Below are 24,483 nucleotides of genomic sequence, written 5' to 3' on the forward strand. Positions count from 1 at the left end.
AAGCTGGCAGGCTGATCAACTCAGCTCTCTCCCTGCCCCAGATCCAGGGCTCTGTCTTGGCCCACCCTGACATCTACCCTATCTGTGAGCTGCTGGAGCATATGGAAGGTTAGATTCAAAGTTGCATGATCTCCATGACCCAGAGCAACAACAAGATATCTAAAAAGAAGTCCCAGGGAAGATCCAAAATAGAGGTGTAGCAGAATCCAGAGTCTTTGAAGCAGACAAATGGCTCATTGCAATGAACACATGCAAGTAAAAATGTGTGGATAGAGGGCTGTATTGTGTGACACATGACAGTTTGCACAATAAGATGATATCTTTTCTTTGGGGGAAAGAAAGTTTTAGAGGGTGGGCAATGTATATGAGAAGATGGGAATATGATTGGGATTGGGGTTCATGATGTGAAATTCACAGAGAACACATTAAAATATTTTTTTAAGTTTAGATAATACACTAACAGTGAGGTTTACTAGGTGGTTCTGACATGTGCTAAAAAGAGCAGTAAATATCAATTACATTTGCATAGAACAGTTGCATAACATGCACAGTATCCTTGGGTTGCATCTCCCACAGTGCAAGGACACAAGACAAAATGCAGTTGTCTATCAACTGTTCTAGAAAGAGATAAAGGAATATCCTGAGAAAGGAGTCCCGTAGGACCTTAGGAATGGACAAGTTTCCTTTTAACAAAGATAAGCTGAAATCTACATATGAGAAGTGCAATTATTCCACTTACACTTATTTCTCTAACTGTCCCTCTAGTAATTACCCCTATCACCTCATTGCCAGCTTCCTAGTCATCTTCTCGTCTTTCTCTCTGCCACAGGTCACCCTACCTTGAAGACTTCAGATTTACTATCGGCAATTGTTAGTTATGGCTTTCTTGGTATTTGGTCCTGGGGATGAACACAGCATTAAAGCAAGGTCCCTGTTTTCCAGCTACAACTTTAGCTTTTGTTCTTTACTCCTGAATGATCTCTTCTCTCATAAGGGCATTATTGTCTTTAGCCACAAACAGATTGTCTGGAAATAGAATTAAAGTTGAGTCTATCACAGGGAAAACACCACAATTCCTAATGATTATGTGATACCATGTATTATTTAAAATAACTTTATAGCATCCACTGTAGACATGTTGGGTAAACTCTGAAGATGAAATTAGTTCAATGGTGACAGAAATGAGACTCCTATGCAATATCAGCACTAGCTTTCAAGGACGTGCGCTCCTATGACATTGTGATCAGACCATGGTTTGCCCCACAAAACCATTCTTATTTTTCGTTTTTTTTCTTATTGTTGCTCATCTTCAGTCACAGAATCAAGTTCAAAAGTTTATTTTCCATATTCTAAGAACTAGGGAGTCTCCTTACTTAGGGAAGGTGGCTCATTTTCTCTGAGAAGTCAGCTTTAGTTTTGCAATCAATATTACATGAAGTCATGAAGTACTGTGAAGGAATGCACACTCTGGTATGGCTGTTGTGGTTCTGTAAACCCCACCCCCATAGCTACCTGGCAACAGCCAAATAAACTCTACCTCACACTTACCTGGCAACAGCCAGGTATGTTCTACCCAAGTTACCTGACACTGTAAAAGGGCTGCTTGCCCTCCCCCTCTTTCTACTGTATTCCTGCTCTTTGCTCTACTGTTCTTGCTTTTCACCCCTTGCCCCCCTCTCTCCGTTTCGTTCTCCCCACTTTCTTTATGTGTTTATGGCCAGCCTCTGGTTCTCTACTCCTCTTCTTTCTCTCTGTCTCTATTACCTCTTTAACTCCCTTCTCCATGTCCTGAATAAACTCCATTCTGTCCTATACCATTGTGTGTCTAGTCCCTCAGGCGGGGGGGGGGGGATTCCCATCATGGGTCTCACAGAAGCATCCCCTTTACCCGCATATCTTGCCACACCTACATGGAGTATATCTACCATACTCTCTTCATCTTTTAACTAAAAATGGCTATTGCTAGTGTTTCTCACCTGAGTTAGATTAGTGCTTCTTTATTAATGAGACAGAGGCAGAAATGAACACACAGCCCCTCAACTCCTGGAAACTAAGAACTGGAAGAAATAGCTCAGACATACCACAATCGTACATTTAAAGATTGAAGTAACAGACATATATCATTGTTCTGACTGGTTTTGTGTCAACTTGACACAAGCTGTAGTTTTCGAAAAGGAGCCTCAGTTAAGAAAATGTCTCCATGAGAATCAGCTGTAAGGTATTTTCTCAACTAGCGATCAAGCGGGGAGGGCCCAGCCCATTGTGGGTGGTAGCATCACTGGGCTGGTGGACCCGGGTTCTATAAGAAAGCAGGCTGAACAAGCCAGGGGTAGCAAGGCAGTAAGTCACATCCCTCCATGGTCTCTGCATCAGCTCCTGCCTTCTGACTTCCTTGAGTTAAGTCCTGACTTCCTTTGGTGATAAACAGTATTGTGGAAGTGTAAGCTGAATAAACCCTTTCCTCCCCAACTTGCTTCTTGGTCATGTTGCTTGTGCAGGAATAGATATTTTGACTAAGATAATCATCATATACATATTTTTAATTTTCCAGCTTGGTTTTTAGAAAATCAGCTTATTCATGCCGTATAACATCAGGCAACTTTAAATACAACCAAACTGAGGCTTAAATTCTATCTCATGTTCTCAATGGGACATCTTCTATGGTACAGATTGTAGTAGGCTGCTTCACATGATATGTAGATAAATTAATCTGGCAATATAGGTTTGTCCCGTAAAATATGAGAAAAATACAAATGTAAAAGTTTGTTTTCTTTTTTTTTCTTCCATGTCAAGGACTAAGCTGTGTGTTGAGCTCAAAAAGCAACTTTGTATAATCAGACCTCTCCTTCCAGCTCTGCCATGAGTTCTGGAGCCCAAACTCAAGTCAACAGTCTTGCATTACATGTTTCTTTTTCTGCATAAACAGACGTTTAGGCCCATGGTGTCATGATAATGAGACATACTGACTGATTGGTGGTGAACTCCATGACTGTCTTTGCACTTCATGGCATACAACACAGTAGGAAGGCACAAAGATTTAATACCTTACATTATCAATACTCTTGAAGGTTTGATAGCCTGAAGTCTATGAAGATGCACCCTTCAATGTACAAGGAAAGTGGCCACTATGTCCTCTCACTCTTACCCTAAAGTCAGATACATACCTGCTCATGACTCAGAAGTCCTTTCTTTCCTCTCTCTGGGCCTTAACTAGATCAGACAGTATTAACAGCCCATCTTTACAAAAAGCCTGAAACAGACTGACTAATATGATTCCCCCCCCCTTTTTTTTCTAGGTACTGAGTTTCTGAAATGACTCCTGACCCACCCATTTCTACAAGTGCAGGCAGAAGCTAGACTCCTACAGTGGCATTACCCATGAACCATCTCCACATGTTCTTCTCTGTTCCTTCTTCTTATTCCCATAAGTTTTCTCTTCATAAAATATGAACAGAAACTTGTTACTTAGTTTCTGCTTCTAAAGAATGCTGAAAAAAGGAGAGCACAGAAAAGAATGCAGACAACTAGTCACCTCACAAAGTTTTATTTAAAACAAATAAATTGTATATACTAAATCTCCCCTCCCTTAAATAGACTGTAAGCAGTGCGATAAAAACAGTGATAGGAATCAGGTCCATGATCTGATAAGTCTTGGTTTCAGCAGATACCATCTTATGTAAATTTCAGCAAAGAATCTAAATCAAAATTTACTCTTTTAATCTGTAAACTAGATCAAAATAGTTTCTCTCTCTGAGTTGTTCTGCACAATTTCTCTAATCCTTCTTTTGGCTAAGAAAGAAAGTACACATGGTACAAGTCCTGTAAGAAATATTGATACAGCCCTTCCATAGGATCCTGTCCTTCTACTATTGAGTATTTCAGAATAGGTTCAGTTTGTTTATTTGTTTGTTTGTCTGTTTTATAAGGTATGTAACAGTTTGCTAGAAGTCATTCACAATAACACTGTCATATGGGAATTTGATATGACCATGATGCAGGACAAGGCACCAGCATCTATAGAGATAATACTGGTATTTGAATTAATCAGGGAAGAAGAGCATCTGAGCAAACCCCAGTGTGACCCCAGTGAGTGGCAGCATGCTGTGTGTTCCAAGACTCATGTGCTTTTTATTTATTGCTGTTGCTTGTCTGTCTTAGGTTTATAAATGAGACAGAAATTTGCCATTTTACCCATAGAAGTAAGTTTCTTAAGTTTTGTATAGGTTATGTCTCCAAATGTCAGGGTCAATATCATAATATTTTGGCAAATTTGTATTTGACTTAAAAGTATAACTGCTAGAACGCCAGGAGAGCTAAACCAGGCCCTGGAGTAACGAATGAGGACTCCGATTAGCTCCAATTTCTTGTGTGAGAACTGAGAAATACAGGAAAGATTATAAATAATTAAGGGATTATCTTCTCTGAAGGAGGGAAATTATGTGATTAATTACTTGAAAGGATTGTTCACAGGATTTTACTTAAATTATGTAGTTATCAAACTCATTAAATAAGTAAACTTTCCAGTGAACATGCTGTTACAAGTATACAGAAGGCAAAAGTCTTCGAAGTTCATAGGTAGAGTTATAAGACCGATCTCATTTAGTTATAAAGGTTATAGTATTACCATTAGATAAATGATATGAACTTTTAAAATGTTTTATCTGTCTGAGCATTTGACTACATATATATATATATATATATATATGCTTGGGGTTTTAATCAAAGTATGTATATGAACAACATTGAATCAAGTGTTTGCTTTAGCCATGATAAATTAAGATATCTATTCTCTTTTATGTAAAATGTCATAGTTATCTCTAGGTAAGTGGAAGCTAACTATAATCATTTAAGTTGCTTGTCAATCCTATAACTCCTTTTCTGTATCACAGACACACTAACAACATTAGGAGAAAGTCTAGTGTCTATTAGCTATTTCAGAGCATCCTGTCTCTGGTTTAGATTGATGTCATATCTTGCAAAGGCTCAGAGGGAAATCAGAGTAGGATAATGCTTGCCTATAGTCCTAGAACTTGTGGGAGGAAAGTTAGGGCAGTGACTGAAGGTATAATAATATTCTATATCAAGTATTAAATAGCACTCTACAGTCACACCATGGAAACCCTAAACAGTCCCTCTTACAACTAAGGAAAGCCATGAGACAGAGTTCCGGCAAGAGTCACTTTAACTGTAACTTTCCAATTAACCTCATGAAACCCCTAATATCCCAAACACAGTGAGCTTGAAAAGCACTCACTTCTTACTTTATGAAGACTTTTTTCTCCCTTTTCCAAATGAGGAGATATTAAGAAGCAGCCAAATATTGCTAAAGAACACTACAGAAGCCCCTTCAACCTCCCAGAGTTTATAGATGGCTCTTCTCCCTGCCATCCACTTCACTAAGTAAATGCTCTTTTGCATTTGCTTTGCTCTTCTATTTGGATTTGGCTGTAATAGACTTTAGTATTTATATTTTATTGTATGTCCACAACCTAACATAGTCGTTCTCCTTTTACTTATTTTTCCAAAAGACTGGTGGGTTCTTATGTAGCTCAATCAAGTTTTGAACTCTTTACAGCCATGGATAACTTTAAAACTCTCTACTGTACTGTCTCTACTTCTCATGCATTAGGATGTCAGATGGGAGTCATCATGACTGGTTCATTGTGGTAGGAAAGCAATCTACCCACCAAGTGCCATTTCCAAATCTCTTGGCTGCCAATGGGGAAGTTTTTCAGCTCTTCAACAGGCCCAGTGCTAGTAAAGTAGAGAGTTTAGTCCATACGTTCAATATGTATGTATGTATGTATATATGTATGTATGTATGTAGGTATGTATGTACTTCGTGATAGACTCTCCTAAATAAGTCTACTGTTATTTTACTAATTGGACATAGTTATAAACTGTCCCCTAAATTGATATGGATAGATTACTAAAACTTTCAGATCTCATAAAAGATGTTTCTTAATTCAGTAGGTGGGGGATGTAAAAAAGGCAGACACTACAGTTAAAACACAGAGTGTGTCAGTGGAATGATCAGTTACAAAAGGGACATCATACTTTAAGGCTCTGGGACCAACTCAGAAGAGAAACAAAAATACTGAAAGAACAAGAGGCTAGGGAGGTCCAGCAGGAAACTGGTCTTCTGGATATATCAATACCACTGCATGATATATAATATTAATAATCTCAATATGACAGTATCTGTATTTGCTTGTATGAAACCAAGCCGGTCCAGATTCAAGGATGGAGTGGGCAGTGGTTCATGGATCCCTATCAATAAATAAGGAGTTTTAGTTAGATGGTGGCTTTGGGGAGAGAAAGAATTAGTTTTCCTTAAGATTATGGCTCTTGACAATTCTACCATACTCACAATGGATGGCTCCACAACCGTCTATGGTCATAACCTATTTCAAGTAATGGGTATTAAACTTACTTGTTTGAAAAAGGTTGGGGGATTAGGGACATGGAACAGCTCAGGAAATATTTAAAAGGAAGAGTTCGGAATGAGTACTTTCAAATTACATTCTACAGAATCCATAAAGAATTAATAAAATATTGACTTTAAAAAACTGTAGCTTTATCCTTTAGAGGATTATATGGATGATGTCTATAGCAGGAAAGTTTGGGATGATTTAGGGAATATCTGTATTTTGTATGGGTAACTGTGAAGCCAGAGAATTTCAATATATCAAGATCTTTTTGTTTCCAGGGCATGCTTATTCAGTTTGTACATGTCTACTTTTCAGCCTCAGTTTTTGTTATTGTTGCTGCTTTTATTGAGATTGTCCTTCACTGTGTAACTCAGTCTAGATTCAAATTAGCTGTCCTCCTGCCTCAACCTACCTAGTACTAGAATTAGTTTCAGATTTTGAATTTCACTGCCCTCTACACAATTTGTTACTTTTCTTCTCAAACTGCTATAATTTTGTCACCTTTTTTTTCTTACAACTTTATTTAAAAATACAGAGATGCATGTACAGATTTTTGAAGGCATTCTGGCATAAAACTATATGGATATATTTTTGTTAGTACTTGATTTTTTAAAGGTTTGATATTATGCATTGAAATCTTACTGGTTATAATAAGCATAAAGTACATGTAAAACAAAATGTAACATGGAAGTAGTCAAATTTTTATTGCTGTGTATAGATTAAACATAATGATTTTTCAACACAAAAATTGCTACAAGGCTATTTTCTTAGCTCTTGAGTTGTTAATGATTTAAGTTCTAGGTGTACCCCACTTTGAGGGGTTGCTATACACTTCCTGTTTTTTATTTTTTCTAAGAATGGCTGAGGATTTCACTTTTTGGCCTTTCTTTTTTTGAGCGTCATATGATCTGTGATTTGTTACCTTTTCTAACCAACTTCTATTTGAATTAAACCAAAAAGGATATTTTTTTTTGTTTAAGGTATTACTTCTATTCTTAGAGATTCACTATCTATGAATAGATATTATTCTCTCTCTTTCTTTTCCCCTTCTCCCCATTTATTAACACAATTTATGGCAAATAAATCTGGATCTCTCACTCAATGAAAGAAATGCACATAAACACGTAGTACACATTTCAAAATATGAATAAGTCAAATGCCTGCTAGTAAATGAACCAATTATATAGTTTCCATTAGACTTATGCAACATCTTTACATGTTGATATAACTTCAGGTGTAAAATCAATTTAATATTATAGAGAATAGTATCATTATTACTCTTTGTGTATACCTGTGTGATTTTTCTCATCAAGCAGCATAGTCCTTGAATAACAGGATTGTTTGTGATGATTGAACTTTGTCAATTTGACTGAATATGGAGTCTTCTGAGTTGGAACTGGGTGGGTCTTTAGAAACATTTCCTGGAAGAATTAACTGAGTTGAAAGACACTCCATGAAAGCAGTTGGCGCTCACTCTTCCACGGCAGCCCAGGTAACAGGAGGACCAAAGGGTAAGTGATTGATTTTGCTCTGTCTACCTTTGTCCCTTGATGATGGCTGTATCTCCCGGGTTATGTTGCTCCTGCTGCTATTGCCACCATACACCGTCACCAGATCTCAACTTCTTAGATCTTTCAAGGCAATCTAAAAATTAATGTCTCTCTAGGGATCTTCTAGGCCTTCTACTTAAAATTGAAACTTAAGGCATTCAGCCTCTAAGACTGAGCTGCTACTGTGCTCTCAGGCACTCCAGCATGCATAAAACCATTGCTGAACCAATTCAAAATTATCACAGGTAAGACAAACTAATAAGCCTTTAAAATATACCTCGACTCTCTTGGTACTATTTCTATAGACAGCCCTGACCATATATACTTATCTTTAAAGAATGATGTTGGAGCTGTTCTCTTGATAAAATACTTTCACATTTATATTCTTCTCTGTCACTTGTAATTGTCACATTATATGTGTGACTATATCTGTCTTATTGCATGCCATATCCTAATATTTATATTCCTGATTTATATATTCTTAGAGCTGGTAACATGACTATTTACAGAAGACTTTAATTAAGTGGCCATGTCAAAGAATTTGAAGGCTTTTACTGTTTTCCTATTAAATGAGGTTATAAGTCAATAACCTAATACTTTGCTTCAAACAGCAGGGATCATTGCAGAAGAGAAGACAAAAGAATGTAAACGCCAGAGGTGGTGGATGATTACTGGAAACAGTGTCTGCCGCATATAAAGAGCAGCTGTACATTGGAACTCACGGCTGTGACAGAATGCACAAGATCTCAGGCTCGACCAAACTATAACTAGGAGGAGAGACAAGCACAAAGACCCATCAGTAGTCAAAGAGTTGGAAATTAATGGTGGCTGAGAGAGGCAGAATCAGTATTGTTCAACGGTGTAGCCCCTGGTAGGTTAATAGTGCTCCAGTGGAAGACCGTGCACCCAAGTATACATGGGCATCACAAATAGGTCGTACTTAATGGGGGTAGAGGGGCAGAAAGTTGCGTGAGTACAGAATTGAAGTGGATCTGAAAGTAAGAAGAAGGTAGCAAGTATGGTGAAAGCATATATGAAATTCTCAAAGAAACTTGAAAACAAGAATCAAAACAAGCAAACGCAAGCCCTGCGGTCTGTGGTCCTGTCAATGTTTGTTGTTGCTGATGTGTGCTCTATCTTCTTTCCTTGAGCAAAGGTCCAGGCAATTAAAGATGGGTAAAGTCATCATACTGCAACGGGGGTCAAGAATCAAGACAACTTTGTTCAGATAATCATAGCTTCAAACTTATCTAATCTTAATAACAATATTTGTAATGTAATACATAAAATAGCCAATAACAATGCAAAATAAATAATTACCGTTTTTTTATCCAAATGCAGATTTTTTTTTTTTTTTTTTTTTTTTAGGTTGGGCCCAGAAGGTGGGTGGATTTGTTTTTGTATGGTTGATTGATTGTCCCTTCATGTGCCTCAGATTTAAATTGCACTAAAAAAGTGCTCTGCCTTGTAGGAGTCTTTCAAAGGGTTTAAAATAAACCTGTTTTGCACTCTCTTCTCAGAGCTATTGCCTATGGTGGAAGCAAAAGGGAGACTGATCCAGGACACAGGCTGGCTGTCATAGGACACTGCCCAAGCCAGTCTGCTTCAGAGCATCAGGTATATTAGAGGTGAAGAGCTAAAAGCCATATGAATATGCTTTCTTTGGAAGACTTCTTTGGTCCAGAGAGGATAACTTAGTATCCTAGTTCATGGAGTCATATACACAAAAGCAAAATGAAGGAAGGCATGGCTGTGTTTTTCTGAAAACATGAGGAAATTGAAATTAGTAAAACTATCTTGGCTGAAAATCCAGAGTAGTGCCTAATACTGGTGAAATAGTTGAGAAATGTCAGGAATTTGGGGCAGCCAGTCCAACCATAGCTGATCCTTTCATGCCTTTGATTTTATCACCATTCAATTGAAAGGAAGAGAAATAGCATTTTCAGCTAAAACCAAAACCAAGGCCACTCTCTCTGCAATGCAGAATAAATACAGATGGAATATGAAAAAAATAAAAGTTGATGTCATAGATGCAGGCATGTTGGTACAAAATTGGCATATATAGACACACACACACACACACACACACACACACACACACACACACACACATATATATAATTCATGGCTGGGAAGATAGTCCTATGAGGTTGCTAAAGTTTTTGCTATACAAGCACAAGAACCAAAGATTAGACCCAATAATTTTGAGAAAGCCAGACAAGATGGAGGCATGCACATCTAATCCCAGCACTTTCTTCAGAAGGTAAGTTGATCCCCAGCGTTATGTGGTAATACAACCCAGCTGAAACCCAAACCTCCAGCTTTAGCAAGAGACCCTGTTTTCAGGAAAACTTTTATTTCTTAAGAAATATTTCTCAAAAAATAAGCAATTGAGGAAAAGGCCAAAATACTTTGAAAATATGAACTTAATGCTGAAAGTATGAATGATTAAATCATTCCTCTCTTCTTTGCAACCTAGCATACATTTCAGTAAAAGATACTGGAGTAGTTTAGGAATGTTTGCAAGATATACTAACTCAAGAACTCTAATATGGGGAAACTTACCAAGGATGGAGCTGGTGAGAGAAACAAAAACCTTTAAGATGCCAGAGAATGAAAACTATCTTTGTCCTTATAAAATATGTTGAGTTTAGATCCTTCATATATTTGGTAAGGTTCAGCATTGTGGTTGAACTCATCTATTTTTTTTTCCTCATTCTGTTTTAGGAATAGCACTTTGAAAGCACAGCCTCAATTCTATTGTTCCATCTGCTGTGAAAGTGAAACAGCCCCATTCCAGTTTCGTGATAATGCACAATCACATTATTCCTAGATAGAAGCTATGGCATTTTCTTTATTGCACTATAAAAAGCCTCACATTTCTTTAGAGGGAGGCACAGAGATTTTTTGGAACTGCCATTGTTCTATCACATTGAAATATCCTATTTAGCAAAATTTCTTATTCAGTTTATTGTCCTGATACATGGTTTTTGCATGTGTGTGGTCTATGTACATGTTTATGGGATCAGACCACTATATGGGTACATATGTGGAGTGTAGATTGTCCTGAAGGTGTTTGTATTTTAATGTTAATTCCATGTCCCCATGAAGGGCTGCCCAGTCACATACTCAAGATGTGACTGCATCTGAACCTCCCCATTTTAATTAATAAAATTACGGAAAGCCAGTTACTGGGCAGGGAAAGGGAGGTAGAGAGAGCAGAGAGGTCTGAGGAGGGCAGAGTAGAGCAGAGGACGGGGGTGAAGGTCATGGCAACATGTAGTTTCCCAAGGACTAGTGAGACCCAAGTGGGATTGATTGGCATTAAATAGCTATGAACATTAAGGATTTTATAGTTCTAATATCTCATATAGAAGGACAGTGTTGTGTAGAGGGTTTGTAGATTGAGAATTGAATATATAAACCCATATGAAAAGCTATCAGGCTGTAGAGTTGCATGTATATGGAATTTTGGGGCAGAGAAACGACCTGGACAGAGGCAAAAAATAGCCGGTAGAAAACCGCCAGGGAAAAGAGTTGCGTGTACAGAGATGTGCCATGAAGGCAGCTTGGAACAGACCCCAGAGATGTGCATGGCTACAAACTAAAGCTGGGCCTGAAGAGTGAGAGCTCAGGGCTGCTAAGAAGTTAAGTATTTATTATATTTTTTAATATTTACTGCAACAGTGGAGTATACATGTTGATATTTGACACCTTTTCAGACTACAGCATCTTTCACTCAACTTGCAATACTTTGTCCTGTTCCCACCCACATTATCAGATTCCATACATGGGTGTCCAGCCTTTGTGAACACTCTAGGTATTAAAGCTCTGCTCATCACCTTTGTGTGGTAATTGCTTTATTCATTGAGCAATCTCTTGAGATCCTATAAGATTTTATTGGATGTTTTTCTTTTATTTTTAAGATGTTCACAATGATGCTTTGGGTCTGATATGATTAGTATGGACATCCCTATTACAAATAAAATGACATTTTTTTCGAGTATTTGTAAAACTCACAAAATTAGTTATTTTCTAAAATATAATGCTTATAGAATTATTAACCGTGAAATATTGATGACCATATCTATGGGCAAAATAGGACTAGAGGTTCTAGAAGTTTTAACTTTTCTTAACCTCAGGTGGCATAATTAATTCACTATTCACTATTCACAGTCACTTGGGTGAGCGTTCCAACCCACCCTGTTTAATCACTTTCAAACATTTCTGCCAACTGGAGGGCAAGAATTCAAATATATCAACCCTAGGAAGGGCATTTTTAATAAACAATCAAGCAACCCCCCCTACCCCAGGCAAAGGTCCAGCTTTGGTCCCCAACAATGATGTTCTTAAATGCTGACAAAAACAAAAGGCAAAAGCCAAGAAACTTTAATAAGTAGGAGGCTTGATGGTCACTGTAAGTGTACCTGTAAAGAAAATTGCAGCATCTCCCCCTTGTGTCCTCTTTGTTATTTAGAGAATGAACAATCAATCAAAGCGCTCACATGGACTGCATCTAGGTTGCTTGCATATATGTAGCAGATATCTTGGTCCCCCAACAACTAGAGTGGGTGCTGTCTCTGACTCAGCATCTGTTAGCTGCTTCTGGATCCCTTTCTCCTAACTGGTCTGCCTTGTCTGGCCTCAGTGGGAGAGAATGCAATTAGTTCTAATGAGACTTGGAGTGCCAGGGCAGGTTGTCACTCGGGGTAGGGGAAGGTAGTCAGGAGAGAGAGAGAGCTGAGACGTAGATGTGTAGTAAATGTAGATATTAAGTAATGAAAAAAAATCAAACTTTAAAAGGTATTTCTTACACTGAAGGAAAAGCAGCGAGTACAGAGAGTTTTCATACCACATTAATATTCAGGAAAATACTTAAGGGTCAAGAGGAGTCTGACAGTTGAATTGTATGATCATGACTAGACTCCAGGGGAGCAGAGAGTCTTCCCAGTGCCTTGCAAACAGCAAAAATGCTGAGCAAATTGTAATGAGTTCAATAAGTTCAGAGTGTAGAATTGTTTCAAGAGTCATTGGGCAACTGCCTCACTGTGTCTGTCCCTTTGTTCTTCAGCCTGCATTTTCTACTCCTTTCTGTCTACCCAGTTAGTTCTCATGCTTCATGTATGGCATTACCTCCTATTCCAAAGTTCTCTCAAACACCATATTGTAACTATTGGATTAAGTCCACTCAGACTGCATTACTTGCTGCCCCACAGCACAGAGAGTTTCCATATTCTGCTTTCATTAGCTTGTTCCTAATTGCTTCAACCAGTCTGTGTGCTTTTAGTCATGATATAGATTCCCCACCTTCTATATATTGGTAAGCACAGATCCCTTTTGTAGCACAGAGCCGAATGCCCAGGTTTTTGAATGAAAGGCACCAGAGACAGTTAAAATCTTATCAGTTGTTTTTGCTGCACATCTGTGAATGCAGTGGCCTGTTTTGTAAGATAGGTGTTCTGCTCTGGGCAAGTAGTAGGGGAATAAATTAATTCAAAGGCTCCCAAGGAAAACACGGGAGTGACTCAGGGGACTGTTATCTCATCCATGTAACATAGAAATAACATCAGTGACAGATAGAAGCACAACCTGATTTGTTTAAAAAAAATCTACACAGATTCTGTAACCTTCTGGGGAGAACAATTAATTAGGCTGGAACAGAGAGAAAACAGAATGAAGTGCAAATATTTGGTCCCTTAGAGTAAGAGGACCGGGTTCAAAGTGATGTGCAAAGCATCCTTAAGGAAATCTTTGGAGACATGTTTCACCAAAAAGGAAACGGCAGGCTATCAGCAGAGAAGTTAGATTTCCTTCATCACATATTTCGACTTAGACATAACCATCTTTGCATATTAAATTTAAAAAAATCAATTGCAATCAGTACATTTAGTTAGGTTATGAGAACACCACAAAATATAATTTTCTATCAATGGCCCATCATAGGGACTTTTAAATAATGAATTCAAAAAATAAGAAAAAAATAAATAAAAAGGGGAGATTCTAGAAATGTTGGAAAGCAAGGGAATAGTGAAAAAGAAAGGGCTCTGAGAGAGGAAGATGATGCTGGTACCTGCTGAGGGTCAAGTCTACAAGTACAGTCTCAGGAAGGAATCACAGAGGTAACTGCAATGTGATCCTTACAGTTGTCTTGTTAGAAGCAAAGGGTAAATTACAAAGGGAAAAGGTTTTCTTTGAAAATGCAGAGATGCTGCTGCACACACACTGGGATATGTTATTGTTTCAGTTCTTAGTAATGGTGATGATCTCTCCTCAGAAAGCTCTTCAGAGTGAGAAAACAATCTATGCTAATTGCAACATTACCATGAGTAATATAATCTCTACAAAAAAGGATTGTCAACAAAAGGAACAGACCAGGTGTGAGGCTTCATTTGCACTCCATCTTCTTATTCTGAAAAACAAACTCTATACAAACAGGAAACACCCCAAAGATTTTAGTTTTGGTCACCCAACAGCATGTAGCCACCTCTTCACACACTTCACTGTTGACAAAGCACATACCTTCCACAGTTGCTCTTTTTGGCTGGATAGTGATGGCTCCTTCTGCAATATCTTCATGCTGATGCAGTGGGTTGATTTTAGAACCCCAGCTGTCTGACCCGACCCAGAGAAAATGGCCTACTTGATCAGCTCTTTTGGCTGCTGCAAGGATCTGCCTATGGAAAGAAACACAAAAGAAGATACAGGTATAGAAACTGAACCCACAAATTTTCAAACTCAACGAGAGACAAAGAAACTATGCTGTCTCAAAACTTAAGCAATCAACAGCAAAAGATATAAGGAGGTTTTTATCTTGCATGTGTAAAGAGATATGTAAGCCAATAGCAAAAATGTCAAAACCCTTTGAGTAAACAAATGAAAGGTGTTGAGAGTCAAAAGATAAAAGGAGAGACAAAGATGCAATAAGCTGAAAATGAGTATTCGCATATATTAGAAATTGTATGGCCTCAGTGGGAGAGAATGTGCTTAATCCTGTGGAAACTTGATGTCCCAGCAAAGAAGAGGGATGTTGGTGGGGGTAAGGTGGAGGTGGGTGGTTGGATAAAGGAGCAGCCTCTCAGAGGTGGAAGAAGGAGGTAGGGAGGAGGGCAACTTTTTGAATGTAAATAAATAAAATAATTTAATATTATTTTTAAAAAATTGTGAAAGCAAAACTTAGAAAAATAGTCTAAATGTTTTTCCCATATTAGCCAAATAAAGTTTTGTTTTATTTCATTTCCAGCTCTGAGTTTAAGGTGGAAAGGGAAGATAGTAGTAAGTCTCATTTCTAGAAAGTACTATGTCAATATAAACCACAATTCTCCAGGCATTTATTAAAATAAACAGGATTCTACTCTCAGACAGAAAGTTCATTTTTTGTGTGTGTTTAGGGATAGATATTGTCTGCAAATATCAAAGGCAACAAGAGAAAAATATGAAAAAGAAAATGTATCAGTGAGAAAGTTATCATAACAAGATATGGGAAAGAGGTGAAAAATGAAATTTGCACACACTCACACAAACTACATATATCCACATACAAGCATATATAGACAGTTGCATACACACACACACACACACACACACACACACACATACACACACACACACACATTCATACAAATGTACTCATACAATTTCAGACACGTGAACAAACCACACACACATACATGGCAAGGTACGAAATATTCTCCCTCCCTCTCATTCTCTCTTTTACATTCTTCTCTCTCCCCCCTCTCACTCCCCCTCCCTCCCTCTCCTCTCTCTCTCTCTCTCTCTCTCTCTCTCTCTCTCTCTCACACACACACACACACACACACACACAGGCACACACACACACACACACACACACACACAATTTCTCATCACTCAGAATTTTAAATTTTCAGACACAGATTCAGAAGTAATGAGGATATGTTGGAAGACAAAATATGAGATACTGAAAACTCAGATCACATTTTGTTATTCCCAGACTCCACCCTCAAAAAAGAACTACAAATAGTAATAAAATTGTAAAAAAAAAATGTTTCTTAATAGTGTGAACCTGCAGCTACAGGCAGAAGAAAATTTGTGATATGAAGGAGGAAGAAAGGAGTGGGAAGGAGCAGGTAACTACCAGTGGCTTAAGTACTGAAGAATTCTCAAACATATGTAATCAGCATTGTTTTAAATAGTCATTTCTGGGGCAAATACTGTTTTAATAAATGTATGTCATAATGTTTGCCTGCCAAATACTAATTGTAAAGTCAGAATAAGGAAAGTTATAGGCATAAAACATAATGCTTTTTTATTACAGAAAATGATATATTTATTTTTATTGACATGTATGCATTGAAAAGATTAAATGCACCACAGGCATGCAGATGTCTTCACCAGCAAGAAGAGAGAGTCAAATCCCCTGAAGTTGGAGTTAAAGGGCAGTTGTGGGCTGAAGAATGTGTGTACCCTCGGTCCTCTGCAAAAGCAATAAGCCAGAACTCTCAGGGCCCAGGAATCAGCACTGCCTGGGAACAGACACTTCCTGCCCCAGTCCAGATCCCACCCAGTTTCATCAGGACTGGCAGCTTGCCTGCAAGTGGCTTGTCTCTGGGAAGAGACACTTCTGAGCCCAGAAGTGAGTCTGCACTTCTTCTCTACTCACTATCCCAGAGAGGCCACCCATAACTCTCAGGGCCCAGGTAGTGTGAACAGACACTTCAGGCCCCAAAACAAAGCCGGCAAAGTTGCATTAGGACCAGGCATTGCCATCAGAACTCAGCTTACCCAGAGAGCCTAACACATAGGAACAATCTTCCTCTAGAGACCACGGCCCCACAGACCCACAGGAGAGATGAGCTCCAGTCAGAGACAAGGTCACCTAGCAGCACTAATAACAAGATGGCAAGAGGCAAGTGCAAGGATCTAAGAAATGGAAACCAAGACAACCTGACAACATGAGAACTCAATTCTCCCACCACAGCAAATAGTGGATATCCCAACTCGCCAGAAAAACAAGATTTAGACTTGAAATCATACTTTATTATGATGATGGAGATCATCGAGAAGCACATAAACAGCACACTTCAAGAAGTACAAGAAAGCCAGGAGAACAAACACAAACAAGTTGAACCCCTAAAAGAGGAAACACAGAAATCACTTAAAGAGCTACAGAAAAGCATGAACAAATGAAGAAATTGAAAACAGAAATAGAAAAAATGAAGAAATAATAGAAAGAGATAACACTTAAGTTGGAAAACCTATGAAAGACATCAGGAGTCATAGACACAAGCATCACAAACAGAATACAAGATATGGAAGAGAGAATCTCAGGGACAGAAAACACCATAAAAAAACATTGACACAACAGTCAGATAAAATGCAAAAATCAAAAAACTTCTGACTCATAACATCCAGGAAATCCAGGACAAAATGAAAAACCAAACCTAAGGATAATAGGTATAGAAGAGAGAGAAGGCTCTCAACTAAAATATCCAGTAAATGTCTTCAACAAAATTATAGAAGAAAACTATCATAACCTAAAGAAAGAGATGACCATGAACATAACAGAAGCTTACAGAACCCCAAATAGATTGAACCAGAAAAGAAATTATTTCTGACACATAATAGTCAAAACAACAAATGTTCAAAATAAAGAAAGAATACTAAAAGCAGTAAGGGAAAAAGGAAGAGTAACATATAAAGGAAGACCAATCACACACCAGATGTTTCAATAGAGACTATGAAAGCTAGAAGATCCTGGACTGACATCATACAAACTCTAAGAGAACACAAATACCAGCTCTGGTTACTATATCCAGCAAAATTCTCATTTACAATAGAAGGAGAAACCAAGATATTTTAGGAGAAAAGCAAATTTATATAATATCTGTCCACAAATCTAGCCCTAAAAAGAATAAAAGATGGAAAATTCTGCCACAAAGAGGGAAACTTCACCCAAGGAAAATCAGGGAATAGACAAGCCTGCCCAATCTCCCCCTACCTATTTAATATAGTACTGGAAGTACTATCCAGAGCAAGCAGAAGGCAAAAAGAAGTCAAAAGATACAAATTTGAAAGGAAGAAATAAAAATATCACTATTTGAGATGATACGATAGTATACTTAAGTGATTCCCAAAATTCCACCAGAGGACTTCTACAGCTGATAAACAACTTCTGTAAAGTGGCTGAATATAAGATTATCTCTAAAAAAAATCAGGAGCCTTCCTCTATTCAAAGGACAAATAGGCTGAGATAAAAATTAGAAAATTGACCACATTCAAAATAGTCACAAAGTCTATAAAATACCTTGAGGTGTCCTTAACCAAGCAAGTGAAAAATCTGTATGATAAGAACTTCAAGTATTTGAAGAAGGAAATTCAAGAAAAACTCAGAAGATGAAAAGATCTTCCATGATCATGGATAGGAAGAATCAACAGAGTAAAATGGCCATCTTGCCTAAGGCAATCGATAGAGTCAAGGCCATCACCATCAAAATTCCAACTCAATCATCATAGAGTTAGAGATAGCAATTTCCAAATTTATTTGGAATAATAAAAAACCCAGGATAACAAAAACTATTTTTAACAATAAAAAATTTCTGGGGAAATCACCATCTCTTACCTCAAGCAATATTACAGATCAATCATGATAAAAACCACATGGTACTGGTACAGAAATAGGCAGGTAGATCAAGGGAACAGAATAGAAGATCCAGAAATGAACTCTCACACATATAGTCACTTGATTTTTGACAAAAAAATTGGAAACATTCAATGGAAATAGACAGCCTCTTCAACAAATGGTATTGGCTCAACTGGTAGTCAGCATGAAAAAGAATGAAAATAGATCCTTTCCTATCTCCTTGTACAAAACTTAAGTGCAAGTAAATTAAAGATCTCCGCTTAAAACCAGTTACATTGAAACTATTAGAAGAGTAAGTAGGGAAAACCTTAGAACACAAAGGCGCAGGAAAAAATTTTCTGAACAGAACATCAGTGGCCTGTGCTATAAGATCATGAATCAATAAATGACTTAATGAGATTGCAAAGTTTCTGCAAGGCTAAAGACACTGTCAAGAAAATGAAATGACAGCCATCAGGTTGGGTAAAGATCTTTACCAATCCCACATCTCATAGAGGCCTAATATCCAATATATACAAAGAAGTGAAGAAGTTAGACACCAGAGAATCAAACAATCCTATTTAAAAAATGGGGTACAGAGCTAAACAAAGAATTTTCAGTTGAAGAATATCAAATGGCTGAGAAGCATCTAAGGAAATGCTCAACATCATTAGTCATCAGGGAAATGCAAATCAAAACAACTCTGAGATTCCACCTCACACAAGTCAGAATAGCTAAGATCAAAAATTCAGATGGCAGTACATGCTGGCGAGGATGCAGAGAAAGAGGATCACTCCTCCATCGTTGGTGGGGTTGTAAGCTGCTACAACCACTATGGAAATTAGTCTGGTGGTTTCTCAGAAAATTAGACATAGTCCTACCTGAAGACCCAGTTATTCCACTTCTGGGCATATAGCCCAAAGATGCTGCAACATACAATAAGGACACATGTTTCACCATGTTCATAGCAGCCTTATTTATAATAGCCAGAAGCTGGAAAGAACCCAGATGTACTTCAGTAAATGAATGGTTACAGAAATTGTGATATATTTACACAATGGACTACTACTTAGCTCTTAGAAACAATGACTTTATGAAATTTCTTGGAATACGGATGCATCTAGAGAATATCATCCTGAGTGAGGTAATCCAGTCACAAAAGAACAGACAGAATATGCAGTCACTGATAATTGGCTGCCAGCCCCAGAAAACTCTGAATACCCAAGAAACAACTCACAGACCATATGAAGCTCAAAAAAAGAAAGGTCAAAATTTGGAAGCCTCAGTCCTTCTTAGAAAAAGAAAACAAATAAGTGTATAGCACCCTCTCAGAATGCTTAAATCATTAATAACTCAAGAGCTAAGAAGATAGCCTTGAGGCAATTTTTGGAATTTAAAAATCATGTTTAATCTTTACACAGAAAAAAAAAAAACTTTGACTATTTCCATGTTATATTTTGTTTTACATGTACTTTATACTCATTGTAAGTTAAGATTTCAATGCCTACTATCAAACCTTTAAAAAATCAAATACTGACAAAAATATATTCATATAGTGTTATGCCAAAATGCTTTTAAAAATCTGTACATGTATCTCTGTTTTTTTAAAAAATAAAGTTGAACAAAATTTCAAAACCTATAGATTATGAAGATTGTAGTCTAAGAGGGGGCTCTAAATGCCTATTATTTTACAAAATTATAGATACCTCAAATTAATATTTTAATACCTCAAATTAATATTTTAATAATACATAAGTCATCGGGGGGAAAGGAAGACCAAACTGAAGGGGCCAATGGAAATAAGTAAGGTGCAGCAGAAATTAGCAAAACAGAAATAAAATAAACAAGATAAAGACAGGAAACAGAAAAAATACAAAATAGTCAGAGTCAGTTCTCTAAAAAAAAAAAATGTTGAACATCCTGAGTCATTAGGGAAATGCAAATCAAAACCACCCTAAACTTTCTCCTCATAACAGTTAGAATGGCTAACATCAAAATCTCAGATGACAGCAGATGCTACAGAGGATGTTGAGAAAGAGAAATACTCCTTCACTGTTGGTGGGATTGTGAGTTGGTACAACTACTCTGGAAATCAGTTTGACAGTCCCTCAGAAAATTGGACATAGTGCTTCCTGAGGACCCAGCTATAGCATTCCTGGATATACACCCAAAAGAACCTCCAACATCTAACAAGGACATATTCTCCACCATGTTCAACTCAACCTTATTTATTATAGGCTGAAGCTGGAAAGAACCCAGATGTCCTTCAATAGAGGTATGGATATGGAAATTGTACATATACACAATTGATTACTACTCAGCTATTAAAAACATGAGTCCTTGAAATTACTAGGCAAGTGGATGGAACTTGAAGCTATCATCCTGAGTGTGTTAACCCATGTTGTTGAAGAAAACAACTCATGGTATGCACTCTTTTATAAGCTGATACTAACCTAAAGAGCACAAACACCCATGAAACAATTCACACAACTTATGAAGTTTGAAGTGAGTGTAATGCCAGCAGGTGGATGCCTCAGTGCTTCTTAGAAGGGAAAACAAAACTCTCAAGGGAGGAAAGAAAGGCACAAATGGAGGAAGGATTGGAGAAAAGATCAACCAGAGACAGCCTCACCTGGAATCCACCCCATATGCAGCCACTAAACCCAAGCACTATTGCTGATGCCAAGTAGTACTTACTGGCAGGAACATGATATGGATGCCTCCTCTAAGGCTCTGCCAGAACCATACTGATACAGAGAAGGATGCTTGCAGATAACCAATGGACTGAACACAATAACCCCTATCTATGGATCTAGAGAATGGACTGGAGAAGCTGAAAGTGTCTGGAACCCATGGTAAGAACAAAATGATCAACTAGCAAAACCCACCACATCTCCCAGAGACTAAAGCAACAACCAATGAGCTCAAATGGAGAGACCCATTTCCTCAGGTGCATATGCAGCAGAGGATAGCATTCTCTGGCATCAGTGGAAGGAGAGGCCTTTGGTCCAGAGAAGGCTCCTTTTCTCAGTATAGGAGAATTCCAAAGTGCTGAGGTGGGAGAGGGTGGTTGGGAAAGGGAGCACCTTCATGGCAGCAATGGTAGGTGGAGGAGAGGTGAGATTGGGTGAAGAGAATAACATATTAAATGTAAATGCAAAAAATATCCAATTTAAAATAATGAGAGAAGGGGAGGGGAAGAGCAATAGTCATCTTAAACTATGAGCCATCTCTCAAACCCTAAAATAGTTTTTCCTTTAGTTTATTCATTTTTGAATATATTTATTTATTATTTATTTAATTGATAGTTTACATATTTTTATTTCAAATGTTGTCTCTTTTTCTAAATCCCCCCTCTCCCATTCCACCTTCCCTTGCTTCTATGAGGATGCCCCCAACCCTTACCTGCCTACTCCCACCTCAACACCGTGGCTTCCCTACACTGGGGAAATGAGCCTTTACAGGACCAAGTGCTACTCCTATTGATGCCAGACAATTCCATCCTCTGCTGTATATGTGGCTGGAGCCAAATATGCTCATTGGTTGGTGGTTCAGACTCTGGCAATTCTGGGAGGTCTGGTTGGTTGATATTGTTGTTCTTCCTGTGGGGTTGCAAACCCCTTTAACTCCTTCAGTTCTTTCTCTAACTTTTCCATTGGGGTCCCTGTGCTCAGTCTGATGGTTTCCTGCAAGCATCTAAATCTGTATTAGTATGGCTCTGGCAAAGCCTCTTTGGAGACATCCATGTCAGACGCCTTTCAACAAGCATCTCTTTGCATTAGCAATAGTGACTGGTTTTGTTGACTGCATCTATGTTGGGTCCCCAGGAGGGACAGTCTCTAGATGGCATTTTCTTCAATATTTGCTCCATTCTTTTTCCTGTATTTCCTTCCATGAGTGTTTTATTCCTCCTTCTAAGAAGGAATGAAACATCTCCATTTTGGTATTCCTTGGTCTTGATCTTCATCTGGTCTGTGAATTGTTTCTTGGTGCTTCAAGCTTTTAGGCAAATATCTACTTATCAGTGAGTACATACAATGTGTGTTATTTTGTGACTGAGTTATGATGGTATTTTCTAGTTCCACCAATTTTCCTAAAAATTTTATGAAGTCATTGTTTTTAATAGCTGAATAGTACTACTTTTCTCTTTTAAGAGAAGTTATTTAAGAATGTATTACACAATATATATGTTCATATATATATACATATATATATGTTCAATATATATGGGCATATATGCATTAAAATATCTTTTGGGAACAAGAAAGAGAGGTCAGGGAGGGAGAAAGAACACAGGAAGGAGAAATATTAACAGTATTATAACTTTTTCCAAATTCAGAGTGAATGATGGAATTCTCAGAAAAGTATGTTTAAAATATCTGATCTTAAGACTTTTGATTTACAAACCTGAGAGAAATGGGATATGTCTGTAATGTCAATGTTAGTAATAATGAGAAAATACTAAAGCTAACTAAAATAATAAACAAAACTAAATATATTAACTTTAGGTAAAAAATTTACATCACAGAGTCTAAAGAAAGTAAGTTCTTGATTCTGCAGTTAGGTGTTTACATACTCATAATAATGTAAATATTATGTTAATTTTTATATAATAATTAGAAATGTGGCATAAGCATGTGGGGTCCTTAGAGGAGATTTAATGATTTAAATCATCTCAGATATGAATAAGTAGAAAGTGCAGGGAATCAATGATTCTAACTTGCCTAACTGCCCAGTATGGAAGTAAATCCAGAGATGGTTAAGGAGTTGAAATAGTTGCCAGAGAAAACAGAGCTAGAGATTGTGGAGACCAGGACAGAAAGCAGATACTCTACACTAGAGTGTTTTAGTTGTGGTTTTTAATTAAATCCCCAGGGCTGGTGAGATGGTTCCATCAGCAAAGGTACTTGGCACTAAACCCAGGGACTTGAGTTCTATTTTTTATGTCCACAAGCTGGAAAGAGACAACTGACTCCTACATGCATTGTCCTTTCTTCTCCACAAACTCATTCATGTATTTGAGTCTGTGCATAAGACAAAATAATTAAGTGTGTGTACATATATATATACACACACACACATATATATATACATACACATATATGTTTTTCTCAAAAGAAAATAATAAACTTTGATAAAAGATACTTGGTTTGTATGTCAAAAGCTACAGTTAAAATGAGAACATAATTTTAGAAACTATGACTAATTCTATTTATTGGTTATGTACTCATACAGCAAGCCAGCTGAAATAGTCAGATGCAGATATTAGCACCGAAACAATGGATATAAGATGGGGACTCCTGTGATTGAGTTGGGAAAAAGCTGGAAGAAGATGAGGAGAAGGGAAGCCCCATGGGAAGTCCAGCAGTCTCAGCTGACCTGGACCAATAAGATCTCTCAGACACTGAGCTGCCAACCAGGCACCATACGCCAACTAATGTGAGGCCCCGGACACATATACAGCAGAGGATGCCTGGTCTGGCCTCAGTGAGAGAGGATGCACCTAACTTTAGAGGGACTTGGGGGCCCAGGTGTGTGGAGGCCTAGTAGAGTGAAGTGGAAGTGTTGGAGCATCTCCTTGGAAACGGGGGTATGGGGAAGTATGAGATGATGAGTGGTTAGGGGGCAGACCAGGAGGGGTATGATCTTTGGACTGCAAAAAAGGATTAAAGAATAAAAATACACAAACTAAAAAAGGAAAAAATGAATAATTTCTTGATTTCTCTAAGAAGAAACTGGCCAATAGAGACATGTGCATGTATAAACAGGTTTATTCAATCACAGGAAGGAGGAGAGGATAATTTGTTGCTAAATAGTTTGGAGAAGCTATGATATCTGAGGAAGTGGAAAAGTTAGACTCCAAGAAAACCAACAGAGACCAGATACATATGAACACATGGACATT

At 37.8% G+C, this 24,483-nt stretch overlaps 1 protein-coding gene across 2 annotated transcripts in view; it reads right to left on the reverse strand.

Annotated features, from left to right (window-relative positions):
* The window catches only part of GRM7 (glutamate metabotropic receptor 7), a gene marked incomplete at both ends in the record, with an annotated part of 887,413 nt that overhangs the window by 394,470 nt on the left and 468,460 nt on the right, over window positions 1–24,483 (reverse strand). For both annotated transcript variants that reach the window (XM_080914160.1, XM_080914159.1), the window contains one exon: window positions 14,501–14,655. In XM_080914160.1, the coding sequence (XP_080770286.1) occupies window positions 14,501–14,655 (155 nt within the window). The remainder of the gene's footprint in view (window positions 1–14,500; window positions 14,656–24,483) is intronic.

The sequence above is a fragment of the Micromys minutus genome (assembly GCF_963924665.1).
Source record: "Micromys minutus genome assembly, chromosome: 3".
Classification (NCBI taxonomy): Eukaryota; Metazoa; Chordata; class Mammalia; order Rodentia; family Muridae; genus Micromys; species Micromys minutus.